We start from the raw sequence: 12,045 nt of genomic DNA, 5'->3' as shown, positions 1-12,045 counted from the left end.
GCTCAGGGATGAAGGCCAGAAGCTCATGGTGGTTCTTCCCAAACCTAGTCCAGGGGAAGGTGTGCCTGCTCATGACAGGAAGGATGGGGCTAGATGGTCTTTGAGGTCTCTTCCAACCCGAACTATTGTAGGATTCTGTGATCCTCTGACTCTGTGCCCTGTGCCTTGGTGCTGCAGATTGAGCCTCTGCATGGGCCGCTGGAGGGGGGCACACTGCTGACCATCCGTGGGAGGAACCTGGGCCGCCGCTTCAGCGACGTCCTCGCTGCTGTCCGGGTGGGCAGCGTGCACTGCGCCCCGCTGCCCGACAGATACGTCGTCTCTGAGATGTGAGTTGGGGGAGCTGAGGAGGAGGGCCCTGTCCCCTGTGTGTCCCCTGCCTGTGCCTGCCCGTCCCCGTCCCTGCTGCCAGGCACTGCTGCCAACCGCCTCGTCCCTCCACAGGATCGTGTGCCAGACTGGAGAGGCTCAGGAGGCGTTCTCGGATGTGGTAACGGTTAATGTGAGCCGGGAAGGGAAGTCCAGGGAGCGATACTCCTATGTGGTGAGTAGCCATCTCGAGTGCTTCTTTGGTGATTCCTGCACCCTTCAGAGTGAGCCTGCAGGTCTGCCCACCTTCCCTAGGGGGCTGGGAAACATGATCTACAACTAAACATGTTGGGGTCCTTAAGGAGCTCCTGAGGTAACCTGTGGTTACTTGAGTGGGGTCTGGCAGGATCTCAGCAGGATGTTGGTGGCACAGCTGTGCTCCCAGGCTCAGCTTCTGCAGGGGTGTGTCTTGTCCCAGCTCATTGACATTTCTCCTTCTATAAAAGGAGCTGTTTTCTTCTACCTCTTTTGCTAAAGTGCTGTTACAACCTGGGAGATTCTTTGAGATTTGTGAAGCTCCTTTGTGAGGTGTAGGTTACATTCGAGGAATTCACATTATTTAGAACTGATATTTTTGCTGCAGAGATTGTGTTAGGTTTTGCATGAAGTAATGTGTAGGGATTAGACTGGAGCTAACCCTCTGTCATTGTTCAAAGAAAAGCCCTTTATAGCTCTGTGCTGTGCCATCTCTAAGACAGCTTTCATCTCTGCAAACCTGAGAGAAATCCGTGCATTTCTTCTCTTCCCAACACGACCTTTGTCCATGACTGGATGCTACTCCTGGGCAGCCCCAGCAGGTTGGTGCCAAGGGCATGCAGAGGGCTCGGAATCTTTGTGCCTCCGCTCCAGCTTTGGCTGAGGCAGGACAGCCCATGATGCAAGCTGCTGGCCTGAGAGGAGACTCAAAACCCCTGGAGACGACATTTGATTCCTGGTGGCCACTGTGAAGAATTTAGGGCAGGTCATGGAGTGTGATTCCCCACCCTGTACCCTATGAGAGGTTGGGTGTTTAGTTCAGGGAGGGTTATGGGTTACACAGTGTGCAACTGGCACAGGCATGGCACATCCCAGCACCCAGCAGAGCCAGGCCTGGCAGTGCACAGGGAGGCACTGGCGAGGCGATGGCCGGGTCAGTCTCAGCAGGAGATCCAGCAGTCTGGAGTGGATTGAGGTGCCACGGGGGTACAATCCAGTGATGGCCCCAGGGTCTAGGGGTTCTCAGGAGGTATGTGCTCAGCTGGCACATCCCCTGCTGCCGGATACTGTCTGCCTGACAGAGGGGAGCGTGGGAAAGGGTCCAGCTCTCGGCATGCGGGAAAAGCCTTTCAGGAAACACCTGTGGAAGCACCAGCACAGAACAAAGCCAGTCCCTGACCTCAGCCTGGGTCTGTGGCAGCCCTGTGCTGGCAGCTCCTGGGCAAGCTCGGGAAGCAGGCAGCATACCCTGGAGTGGGAGAGGAGCCATTCCTGGTCAGGTGGCACAGCAGAAAGCTGCCTGTCTGTCTGTCTCTCAGTCTGTGTGTCTCAGCAGAGCTTGGAGCAGAGAGGAGGAAGTGCCCTGCATGTGTGGTGGGGAGGGACACTGCATGATGCATTCCTGGGGGTGTGTCACACCAAGAGTTGCTTTGCAACTTTTCAAAAAATGTGCTTCTGCACCATTTGCAGATCAAGCAACACTAGTTTTGTTGGTTCTCCTCTCATACCTAAAGGCATGCAGACGGTGTAGCCTACACCATGAAAGGCTGGTCTTGGTGAGATCTGAGCTTGGTTACTGATACAGTTTGCCTGGAAAAATTTAAAAGACTTTCAGAGCTGCCCTTTCAAAGAAAGCCTCTTGTGACATACCAAATATTGTTTCTGTGCTACATGTTTCATAGTCCCCATTAGATGTGTCTAGAAGAGGTAGGATTCAGCTGTAACTGTGCTGAGGAAGAGGGAGAGGCTCCTGCAGAACACTGTAGCAGGCTGTGGATGAGCTGGATTTGCCAAAGCTGCGATGGAGGCGATTGGTGCTGGCAGTGCACCGAGAGCAGCAGCCACTGGCTCTGGCTGAGGGGAAGAGCTGGAGGGCTTTGGGGAACAGGAACAATCGTCTCTGCTGTTGTAGCTGCACTTGTCAGTGCGTGGGTTAAGGGCCAAGGGCAGGAGACAGCTGCCTACAGACACCCAGAGAAATACAAAACGGATCCTGTGGAAGTGGGTGACGGTCAGAAACAACAAGGAAAATGACTGCAGAGGAATGAAGCCATCGGAGTGCAGGACAAGGGCAAGGGTAGATTTTAATCCATGGGTTTCCTGCTCATGCGGGTCTGCTCTGAGGGACGGCCTGGGGGTGAGCAGGGCCAGTCCCCATGGGCCTCTTGCCTCAGGGCATGTGCTGTCTGAGAGGGAATTACCACTGCCCTGTGGAGGGGTCTTGAGATCATTATTTGTTCTACCCTGGCTGTCCTGCTCAAATGGAGCAGAGACATTGCCAGCAGCCTCTCCTGGGGTGCCTGTGAGCAGACACAAGGGCTCAGCGCCACGTGAGCTATCAAAGCCTTCAGCTCTTGAATCTCAGGAAGATTTCCAGGGTCTGCAAACACAGATAACATACACGCTAATTTCTGCTGCAAATGGTGAGAGGCAAAGTAACTTCCCCTTTAGTTCCTGTCGCCTCAAGAGATCCAGATTTTAAGCTTCCTTAAGCAGGGGTTTGATATTCAATTATCTAGATGCAGGTGTTTGTTTTCACCAATCTCAAAGCCATCATCCAGCAGGGCTTTAACATTATCCTTGCATTTAGGAAGACATGGATCTGGAAGGGCAGAAGTGGTGGGAGAGGGAACGAATGAGAAATTTCCTTTCATTGATGGACCTTGAGCTGTTGCTGGCTCTGGATCCCTCTGCTGGAAAACTGAAGGGACTAGTGGGATCCTGGGCTTCTGTTTGGCCTCATGTCTCCCTTATAGCCAGAATTCAGAGACCACGGAGAGTCACTGAGATTTTGTATTGCCTCACTCCTTAGTGCTTGTACCTGTCCTCTAGTTCCGAAACCCTGCCCGTGAGAGCTTTTGCTGTGCTGCTGTTTGAGCCTCGTGGTGCTGGATATTTACACGTTCTGAATCAATTCCCATGTGCAGTGTGGAGTATCCAGCTGTAGATTTACTAGGCTAGGAAACAGATTTCCCCTTTGTTTTTAGCTTCCCCTGGTGCAGTCCATAGCTCCCCCAAATGGCCCGAAGGCTGGAGGAACCAGAGTGACCATCAGAGGCAGCAGGCTGGATGTCGGCTCGGAGCTCCGTGTCCTCATCAACTCCTCCAAGCAGTGCACTGACCTCAGGTGGGAGCAGGGCTGGGGGCTGGTGCTGGGCTAGTGACAGGAGACAAAGCATTAGGAAGGATGGTATTGGCCTCCAGGTGGTCGAGCAGGGCAGGTGTTTTGGTGGGGGGCATCACTCTGCGCTGGCACAGCATTCCCCTGCCTGCCCTTTCCCTCTGGCTGTGCTGGGAATTGGTCCGGCAGCTGGGATGGTGTGTGCTGGTGCTCCTTAGCAGACCAAGTGTGACAGGCAGTTGGCATGTAACTGGAAGCTCCTTCTCACCTGTGGCTGCCAGCTGCCTGGCTGCCAAGGGGTTGCCCAAGCCCGCAGTGCCAGGCTCCAGTGCCTGTGCCACAGCTCACCTGCCTCTCCCCTCGCAGCCGCACCGACAGCACCATCACCTGCACCATGCCCGCCGCGGAGCTCACCACCCCTGTGCCAGTCTGCGTGCAGTTTGAGAACAAGTCTTGTGCCAGCCTCAACATCACTTTCAAGTATGAGAAGAACCCGGTTATATCAGACATCAACCCCAAAAAGAGCCAGATCAGGTGAGATCCTGCCCCAGCCAAGACAGCCTGTGAAAGAGAGGGTCAGTTCCAGAGTGGTGGGAGAGAGGGGCTTCCCAGCCCTGGAGCTGGACACATTGCCTTGCAGATGGGTACAGAGGGCACTGCAGCTTGCTCTCAGGGTGCTCCAGGGTAACCCAGCACAGGAGTAGAAGAGGTCTTACACACCAGGACTGTCCATAGTTTGTTTTGATACATTTAGGAGTGGAAAAATGTCAGCCTTAGTAACTGTACCATGCATACCTGGTGGGTACTTTAGGGAGGTTTCAGGTGGGGGCTCAATGAGACCCTGAGGATTTTTCTTGGCAGTAAAACTGTAGAAGGATGAGATCTGTAATTTTGGATTTCAGCCTTCCCCAAGGTCACAGTATTTAATTTTGAAAATGTGTTGCTTTTAATTTCACGTCTCTCTGTGGAGCACTCAGGCTTCTGTTCCTTTGGATATCATAGTGAAATCTGACCCTCCTCAGCTGTGAAGTCTGGAAAACCCAGGGCTGACCAGGAAATCTGGGATGCCAGCAGCTGTGGCGGCAGGACCTTGGTGGAAGCAGCGCACCCAGAGGCAAGCGCGAGCAGGCTCTGGTGGTCTGATCCTTTGGAACAAAGCCGCCTCTCGGCATTCCCAAGCGCAGCGCCAAGGCCGCAGGCTGTGGGAATGTTAGTGCAAAGGCAGAGCCATGACTCATCCAGGCTCAGCCCCTCGCAGGCTCCCAACTGCTGAGTGTCGAGAGCGCTGTCTAAAAAGAGACAGGGGAAGAATGTCCCTGCTTACAGTCACAAGGAAACCACTGGGGTATTTCTCCGTCACCTTAGCGATGCTTTCTTAGCACAACAGTTCCCAAATTTCAGAGCACAGGGTCTGTGACTTCTACAGCCTGTGTGGTGGCTTATGCAGTCTGACTGCTATACCATGCTGCTGGGCTGTTGACCATGAGGGGGTCATAACTTGTGTAGAAATCTAGTTGGAACTGATTCCTGTTACCATGTTGATAAAATAATTCATATAAGCAAAATTTAAACCCAAACAGAAATTGTAAGCTAGTCTGCAGATGTGACAGGCAGAAACTTGGATCATAACTACCTGTGATATCTTCAGGCTTCAGAGAACCTCGGGGCCTCATGGCCAAAGTCACTGTGCCTGGAGTGCTCTTTGCATAATAGGATTTGTGAGTTCTGACTGTTCCCTGGCAAATGCTCTAACCAGGTCAAATATGATATGGAGGAAGGGGAGGGTAAATCCAGGGTGCAGATGAGCAGTGATGGTTCTCCAGCCCTTGCTCTGCCTTGTGCACAGCAGTGCTGCTCGTTTGTGTTGTTAGTTGACTGCACAGTGAGAGGCCCATGGGTTGCATTTCCCCCCCAGCAGGTACAAAACAACAACTTTCACATTCTGGTCTAAATCAGAAGTTTGTAGGAGATGCAGGATCCCTGCCAGCCTCTAAGGGACTTTTCCCTCTTCAGGACTCACAGTTCTCTGCAGGTCTCTGAGGGGCAGGGACAGGGGCAGAGACATGGGTAGGGGCAGGGGATGTGTCCTGCTGCTGGAAGAGGCCCTCCCACTTTCCACCACAGCATCTGCTCCTCCTTCCTTCCTTCCATGATACCGTGGTAGCAGTGTGGATCCTTGCTGTAAGCAGGAAGAAGACTTTAGCTGTTGGGCCAAATTTTCTGCTCAAGCAGCTGGGAAACACCTCTGGGAAAAGAGATGAGGACAGGAGGGAGACTCAGCCATCACACCCTGCTGCTGCACTGTCCTCTGCAGTCACCCTCTCTTTCTTCTCTTCTCAAAGTGGGGGCAGGATCATCACCCTGGAGGGAAGAGGCTTTGGGCTGGTCCAGAACGTGTCCATGGCTGTCCGTGGCATCGGCAGAGAACACACGGTGGGTGTCCTGGCTGGGTATGGCTGGTGGCAGTGGGGCTGTGTGTCCTCTGCCAGAGGATGGCTGGGGTGTGAAGCTGAGGCCTCAGCCCACGCCTCAGGATGGGCTGAGAGCACTCGTAGTGCTGGGGTTCTGATGTTATCGTGCTCTCCTGCTTGCAGTGCTGCAAGGTTCACACTGACACCACGATCACCTGCCCCTCTCCAGCTGCCTCCAACATCACTGTGGGGAGCAAACCTGCCCCCGTTGACTTCTACCTCAATGGGCGCCTCTACGCAGATGACCGCCCAGCTCTGGATGAGGAGATGTACCCTGAGGAGGCCCTGCACTTCAGCAAGTTCAGCCTGGAGTACTATGCTGACCCGCAGTTCTCCACAGCCAAGAAGGAGAAGTGGATCAAGCACCATCCCGGCGAGCCCTTAACTCTGGTCATACACGTAAGGGAGCGGCTGTCAGAGCTCTGCTTCTCTCGGGGTGCTGCTGCTCCCCCACGGGCAGCTCTGCAGTCCAAAGTGCCAGTGCAGTGACCGTGCACAGGGAGAGGAGAGAGCAGCGGGTAGCTGGGGACTGGAGAGGCAGGAGCAGGTGGTTTGGGTTCAGCATACTGCTCTTGCATCTCTCTGTCCCAGGAGGTGCAGCCCGGCCTGAGGATGCCCTCTGAGACAGAGCTGCAGGGAGGGTGTCATAGCATGAGACTAAATGAAATACTGGATGTGTGGAAAAGAATGACAATGCACTGGCCTGAAACAAGGCAGGTACTGCAGATGAGCCTGACAGTAGGTGTTTATTCCTGCAGAAACAGGTCATGCATTCTTCTCTTTTGACTACTGAATTCAGCTCCGCTCACAAGGAAGTCAGGGTGCAGCAGCTGAGTGGCCTGTACAATGAGCAGTAGTAATTCAAAGGCCATTGTTCACTGCAGGATATCCTCCCTGCTTACAACGTGCTCCAGAAATGTGCTCCCCCTTTCTCAGGCTCCGCAGGCGCATCCCCTGGCTGTCCTCTCTGTTGTACATCCTTCCCCCTCCCAGGTGGGCACTTAGATCCTTATCTTCAGTGCACAGCAGGCCAGATCAAAAGCAGATTTTTCCAGGTTCCATGAGAGGCTTGTTCATCCCATTGCCCCGTGCTGCGTGAGGAATGGGAAACAGGAAAATGAGGAATGGCCTGGTTCTGGCTTTCCCATGGAGTGCTGGAAAAATGTCCTTGGTGAGGGAGATGTCCTTGCTGAGGGGAAGTCTTCCAGGTCTGCAAAACAGTAGGGAATATGGAAAGTAAAGGAGGAAGATCAGTTGCAATTCTAACTGCTACTCTGCAGCCTGACATTCTGATTCTATTTCTGTCCTTAGAAAGAGCCTGACAGCCTGGGCCTGGAGAGCAATGAGTACCAGGTGAAAATCGGCCTGATCTCATGTGAGATCCAGATTGTTTCAGACAAAGTCATCCACTGCTCCATCAATGAGTCGCTGAGCACCTCAGAAAGGCAGTTACCCGTGACGGTGAGTTCAGAGCGTCGGCACTGTGAGGGGGGGGGGCAGAGGGGTCCCGCTGCAAACCCTGTGTGCGAAGGACCTGCCCAGCTCACCCACTGGTGACCCCACGCAAGGCTGCACAGATGGAAGGGTGGACAAAGCACGCCGTGCTGGCGGCTGTCCCAGGGCAGCTGGTCAATGGGATGAAGGCTGCCCAAGCTGTGGTGAGGGGCTGCTGCACTCCAGGTCATGGGACAGCTGCCTGCTCAGGTACTGCACTGTGCTCACGGGGTGCTTGCTCAGTTCTGCTAAGGCTCGCTGAGGTCTCAGGCACATGAGATTTTGTCACTTGCAGTGATTTTCTGTCCCCCATGAGATATGTTTGGGGAATTCCTTACAGCTTTCAGCTAGCTGCTCTGCAGAAGGGCCACAAATGGCCGTGACAGTCAGACCCTCACCAGGCTGGGTCCCTGCATGTGACCAGGAGGGTGGGAGGAGTACTAGGGCTGGACAGCCTCATGTTGCTTCCAGGGGCTGCTGCTTTGTCACTGCAAGGAATTTGTTTTGTTCCTCTTTGTGTCTGCAAAATTCACCACACTTGTGTACTTCCCTGTTTTCCAGAGGGCTTGATTAAACTGCTGTGCTCACCCTCAGTTTCTGTCATGTCATACACAGTCCATTGCCATCCAGGGATGTGACTATGGCTCTTTGTATCTGAGAGAAAATGCCTCCACCTCCGTGGGCTGAGATGGTGCTGCCCCCTCCCAGTCCTTGTGCTGGTAGGATTAGGGTTAGGGATGGGTGGGAGCCTGTAGCGGGGGCAGGGAGGAAAAGGAAGGCTGAAGGGAGTTGAGGAGCTGTGGACTTGAGCAGCCCAGAAGAAAGGCATGAGGATGCACCACCAGTTTGCTGACAGGGTTGTCCAGTTTACTGGCAACAGTTTGAGGTATATGAAATTCTACTGCAAACGGGAAATGTGGTAATGCAGAAGTACCAAAATTTCCCGAGTAATTTTAATGGAAATTTTAAACAGGGTAATTTTTTTTTTTTTTTAAAGAACTGAGAACAGGGAAATCCCTTTGGGGAAGAAAAGGAATTTATGAGTTTGCTTGGTGTGACATAAATCATTCAGGGCAGTGCCTTAGTGGGTCCCCAGGAAGCAGGAGAATGATACCCAGCCCTAAATATCACAAGACTGTTCAGAGTGCACCAGCAGTGAAAGTGCAGCTAAATAATCTGCTTGTACTCACACCTGTGCACCCTTGCTAAACCTTCAGACGCGATTCAGGCCGTCCCTGCCAGCTGCTCCATGAGTAGCTGCTGCTTTAAAACACACTTGCAATGGCTTTGGTGACACAGGGCAGGCCTGTGCAGGGTCCCTGTTTGGGTCTTACCAAGTATCGAGTAGACCTGTCCAGATACACAAGAGAAGCTTGTTGAGGCCTTCAGACCCATCTTTGTTCATGACCAAACTGTTTAAACACTGAATTAAACAGCAGGCATGGGATTTCTCCTCTGAAAAATGCAAAACTTTGATTTGGTGGGGAAAAAAAGACTCAAATCATGTTGAGGAGCAGCCTCATTGCAGCACTGCAGAGGGGAGAGGTGGACATCCTGGGGCCAGGCTATGGGACTGCTGAGCAAACCTGCCAAGGTGCTTGTGCAGTGCTGTGGCTCTTGTCCCTGTCCAGCACCATGGTTCTCAGACAATGGGCCAGGGTGGAGACCAAAGCTCTCAGTGTCCAGAGCCTTCTGCTGGCAGCAGCCATGCCTGTGCCAGTGCTCCCAGAGCCAGGGCTGGATTTTCCAGGGCTGGATGGAGCTGTGTGCAGTGTGGTGTCTGGTGATGGAGGTGGTGGGAAGGCCCCACCTGTGGCACGGCTTTGGCTCCGTGGCTGAGAGCTACTGGAATTTCAGGATCTACACCAAGGGTGCCCGGGGTTACCTTTCCTGGAGGTGCTCTGTGACACAGATGTAATTGTAAGATTATTCCAGCTCTTCCCTACCTTGTTTCAGGTTTTTTTGCTCAAGTTTCTCTCACTTCTCGTTCCTCGAGAGAAGTGAAACTCACATTTCCAGAAGTGAAAGCCTTGTGTGGTCATGAGTTTTCCTTATCAGATGATGCTGTGGAATCCTTTCATCCCAGGGGCCCAAAGAGCTTTTTGTAAACGGTGCCCAGTAACTCTCCAGCCTGTGATGTGTGCTGGCCTCTTCCCTTCTGGATATCAGGAGACCCAAAGACTGAGCTCAAGTGGTTTGTGCTTGGTGTCACAAGAAGTACAGGCTGGGAGCAGAGCCAGCACCTCCTGACACCCTGTTCACTGCTTTAGCCACAGGATCATTACTCCTCTATGGTCTCATTATTATTTATTTTTATTCCCTTAGTTTATTTGTATTTCAAGGACTTGAAAATTTCTTAACCCTCCTTCTGCATGGCAGCATTTCTGCTTTTGGAGGAGAAAGGCTAGTGCAGCTGGGATCCAAAGGCTGTTCAGAGCCATAATGGAGGTCAGTGATTAGTGGAAGTGGTTTTCTAGTAGAGCAGCACAGGCAGTCCTGTGCTCTCTAGGAAAGGGCTGTCTCATTCTGGAGTGGGTATGGTGAGGCTGTGTTGTGGACCTGCTGCTCCACCGCTGAGGCCCCACAGTGGCCCTGGGATGGGCACTGCTGCAGCACTGCAGCCTGCCAGGAGCAGCCTCAGCATCCCCAGGAGTGCAGGAGGTGAACTGGGCTCCCTTGAACACATGGAGCACCCAGGGTCTGGCAGTGAAAGGCACAACCTGGCACCCGTGGAGCCCAGGGGGCTGCACCAGTGTGGTCAGTGTGTCCTTGGGCAAAGGTCTGCTGAGCCTTGCCTTGTGTCCCTCCCTGCTCCCAGCCCCTTGGCAATGTGCTGCTCAGCTCCTGCTTTTCCTCCCTCCTTCTCCCTCTCCAGATCCAAGTTGGAAAGTTCAACTACACAATCGCGATGCTGCACCTTGGGGGAGGAGAGACCGCAATCATTGTCTCCATCGTCATCTGCAGCATCCTGCTGGTCCTTTCTGTTGTAGGTAAGGGAAAGAATGATGTATTCTGAGGCTGTGCCGAGGTTTTTGTCATAGCATGTGGAGTAGTGAAGGTGACTCTCAAGTGCTGCAGTTATGCAGTACCTGAAGCTGGTCTGGGTGCAGCAGGCAGCCGCTCTCTGTATGGCACGCAGCCAGTACCAGGGCCATGGCTCCACAGCAGCACAGAGCTTTTGCTGGCTGAATCCGCAGCTCAGCCCTGTTCCTTGAGCCTGTGATATTTATAAATTTACCTTTTCCCCAAAACCTTAGTAGCTACTATAATACCAAATAAAGAAGAATGTGAGAAATTGGTCTTGGGCTAGTACTGACTCACTCACAGGCGTGACTGTCCTAGATCATCCCAGAGATGCTCCTAGCCCGAGGTCCTGTCATCAGGAACAGGCAGTGACAGGTGCCTGGCAGAGTAGGAAGAGCAGAGCCTGCATTCTTAGCTGCAGGTGTGGAACAGGCACACCAGTGTGTGAACCTGGGTGGAAGCCATGCAGCATACTTCTGTCCTTGGGCTGGGGTACCTGCTCTTGCTTGCCCAGCACGACCCTGCAGCAAGAAACCTGCCAGTTGACAGCAAATGAGTGGTTTCTAATGGGGATTTAATTTATTTTTAATAAAGGCTGTAATGCACACTATTTATTAAATGCACCACCCATCATTAGAAATATATTTCTGGAGGAATGGGAAGACTGTCGGATGTGAACACTGTAATACAGGTGGTAAACATCCTAAATTCTGTATTCATTAATCAGCTGGAATACATTAGTATACAGTTAAGCTGAATATAGACAGCCCAGACCTAAATTGAAGATGACAGTTACAGCATGATCATTAAATTCCAGCTGGTTTTACTTATTTACAGATAAATCGACAACTGCCTGAGCAGATACCAGACTGGTGGTAGGTGTGAAACCAACTTTGGGTTTAGCTTTCTGCACCATGTCAGAGGGAACCTCTCTGGTCCCAGCTGCAGCTACTCCTAAGCCTGAGTCCAAAAGGCTTGTTCCCTTTCTCTTTTCCAGCACTCTTTGTGTTCTGCACAAAGAGCCGCAGAGCTGAGCGCTACTGGCAGAAAACCCTGCTCCAGATGGAGGAGATGGAGTCGCAGATCCGGGAGGAAATCCGCAAAGGTAAGTCACTGTCTGGGCACCAAGGAGGACCCAGGGCTAGAAGGAGGATGCTGGAGTAGCAGGCTTGAAGTAATTGACCTTCTGCGCTGTAGAAGTTTATAGGATTATTTATAGGAAAATTTCTGTCGCTGCCTGTGAGCTTCAGCAGGGCTCGGGAATGAGGCCCAGTGGCTGGAAGTGTGGCTTTGCTGCCGTCCTGCTGCCTGACTGGGGCAAGCCACTGATCTGCAGCACAACCAGCTTCCCTGTCCTGGAGTTAATGACCC

The 12,045-nt window shown here is 52.7% G+C and overlaps 1 protein-coding gene across 1 annotated transcript in view; it reads left to right on the top strand.

Moving 5' to 3' along the window:
• Positions 1-12,045, top strand: part of PLXND1 (plexin D1) — a 71,899-nt gene that overhangs the window by 37,195 nt on the left and 22,659 nt on the right. The window contains 9 exon segments of the mRNA XM_027903282.1: positions 178-329; positions 445-544; positions 3,552-3,691; positions 4,052-4,219; positions 6,028-6,118; positions 6,280-6,555; positions 7,468-7,617; positions 10,526-10,640; positions 11,672-11,779. Of these exon segments, the coding sequence (XP_027759083.1) occupies positions 178-329; positions 445-544; positions 3,552-3,691; positions 4,052-4,219; positions 6,028-6,118; positions 6,280-6,555; positions 7,468-7,617; positions 10,526-10,640; positions 11,672-11,779 (1,300 nt within the window).

The sequence above is a fragment of the Empidonax traillii genome, unplaced genomic scaffold (assembly GCF_003031625.1).
Source record: "Empidonax traillii isolate 1590-97213 ecotype Southwest subspecies unplaced genomic scaffold, ASM303162v1 scaffold956:size363975, whole genome shotgun sequence".
Lineage (NCBI taxonomy): Eukaryota > Metazoa > Chordata > Aves > Passeriformes > Tyrannidae > Empidonax > Empidonax traillii.
This window is presented reverse-complemented; position numbering and strand designations above follow the sequence as displayed.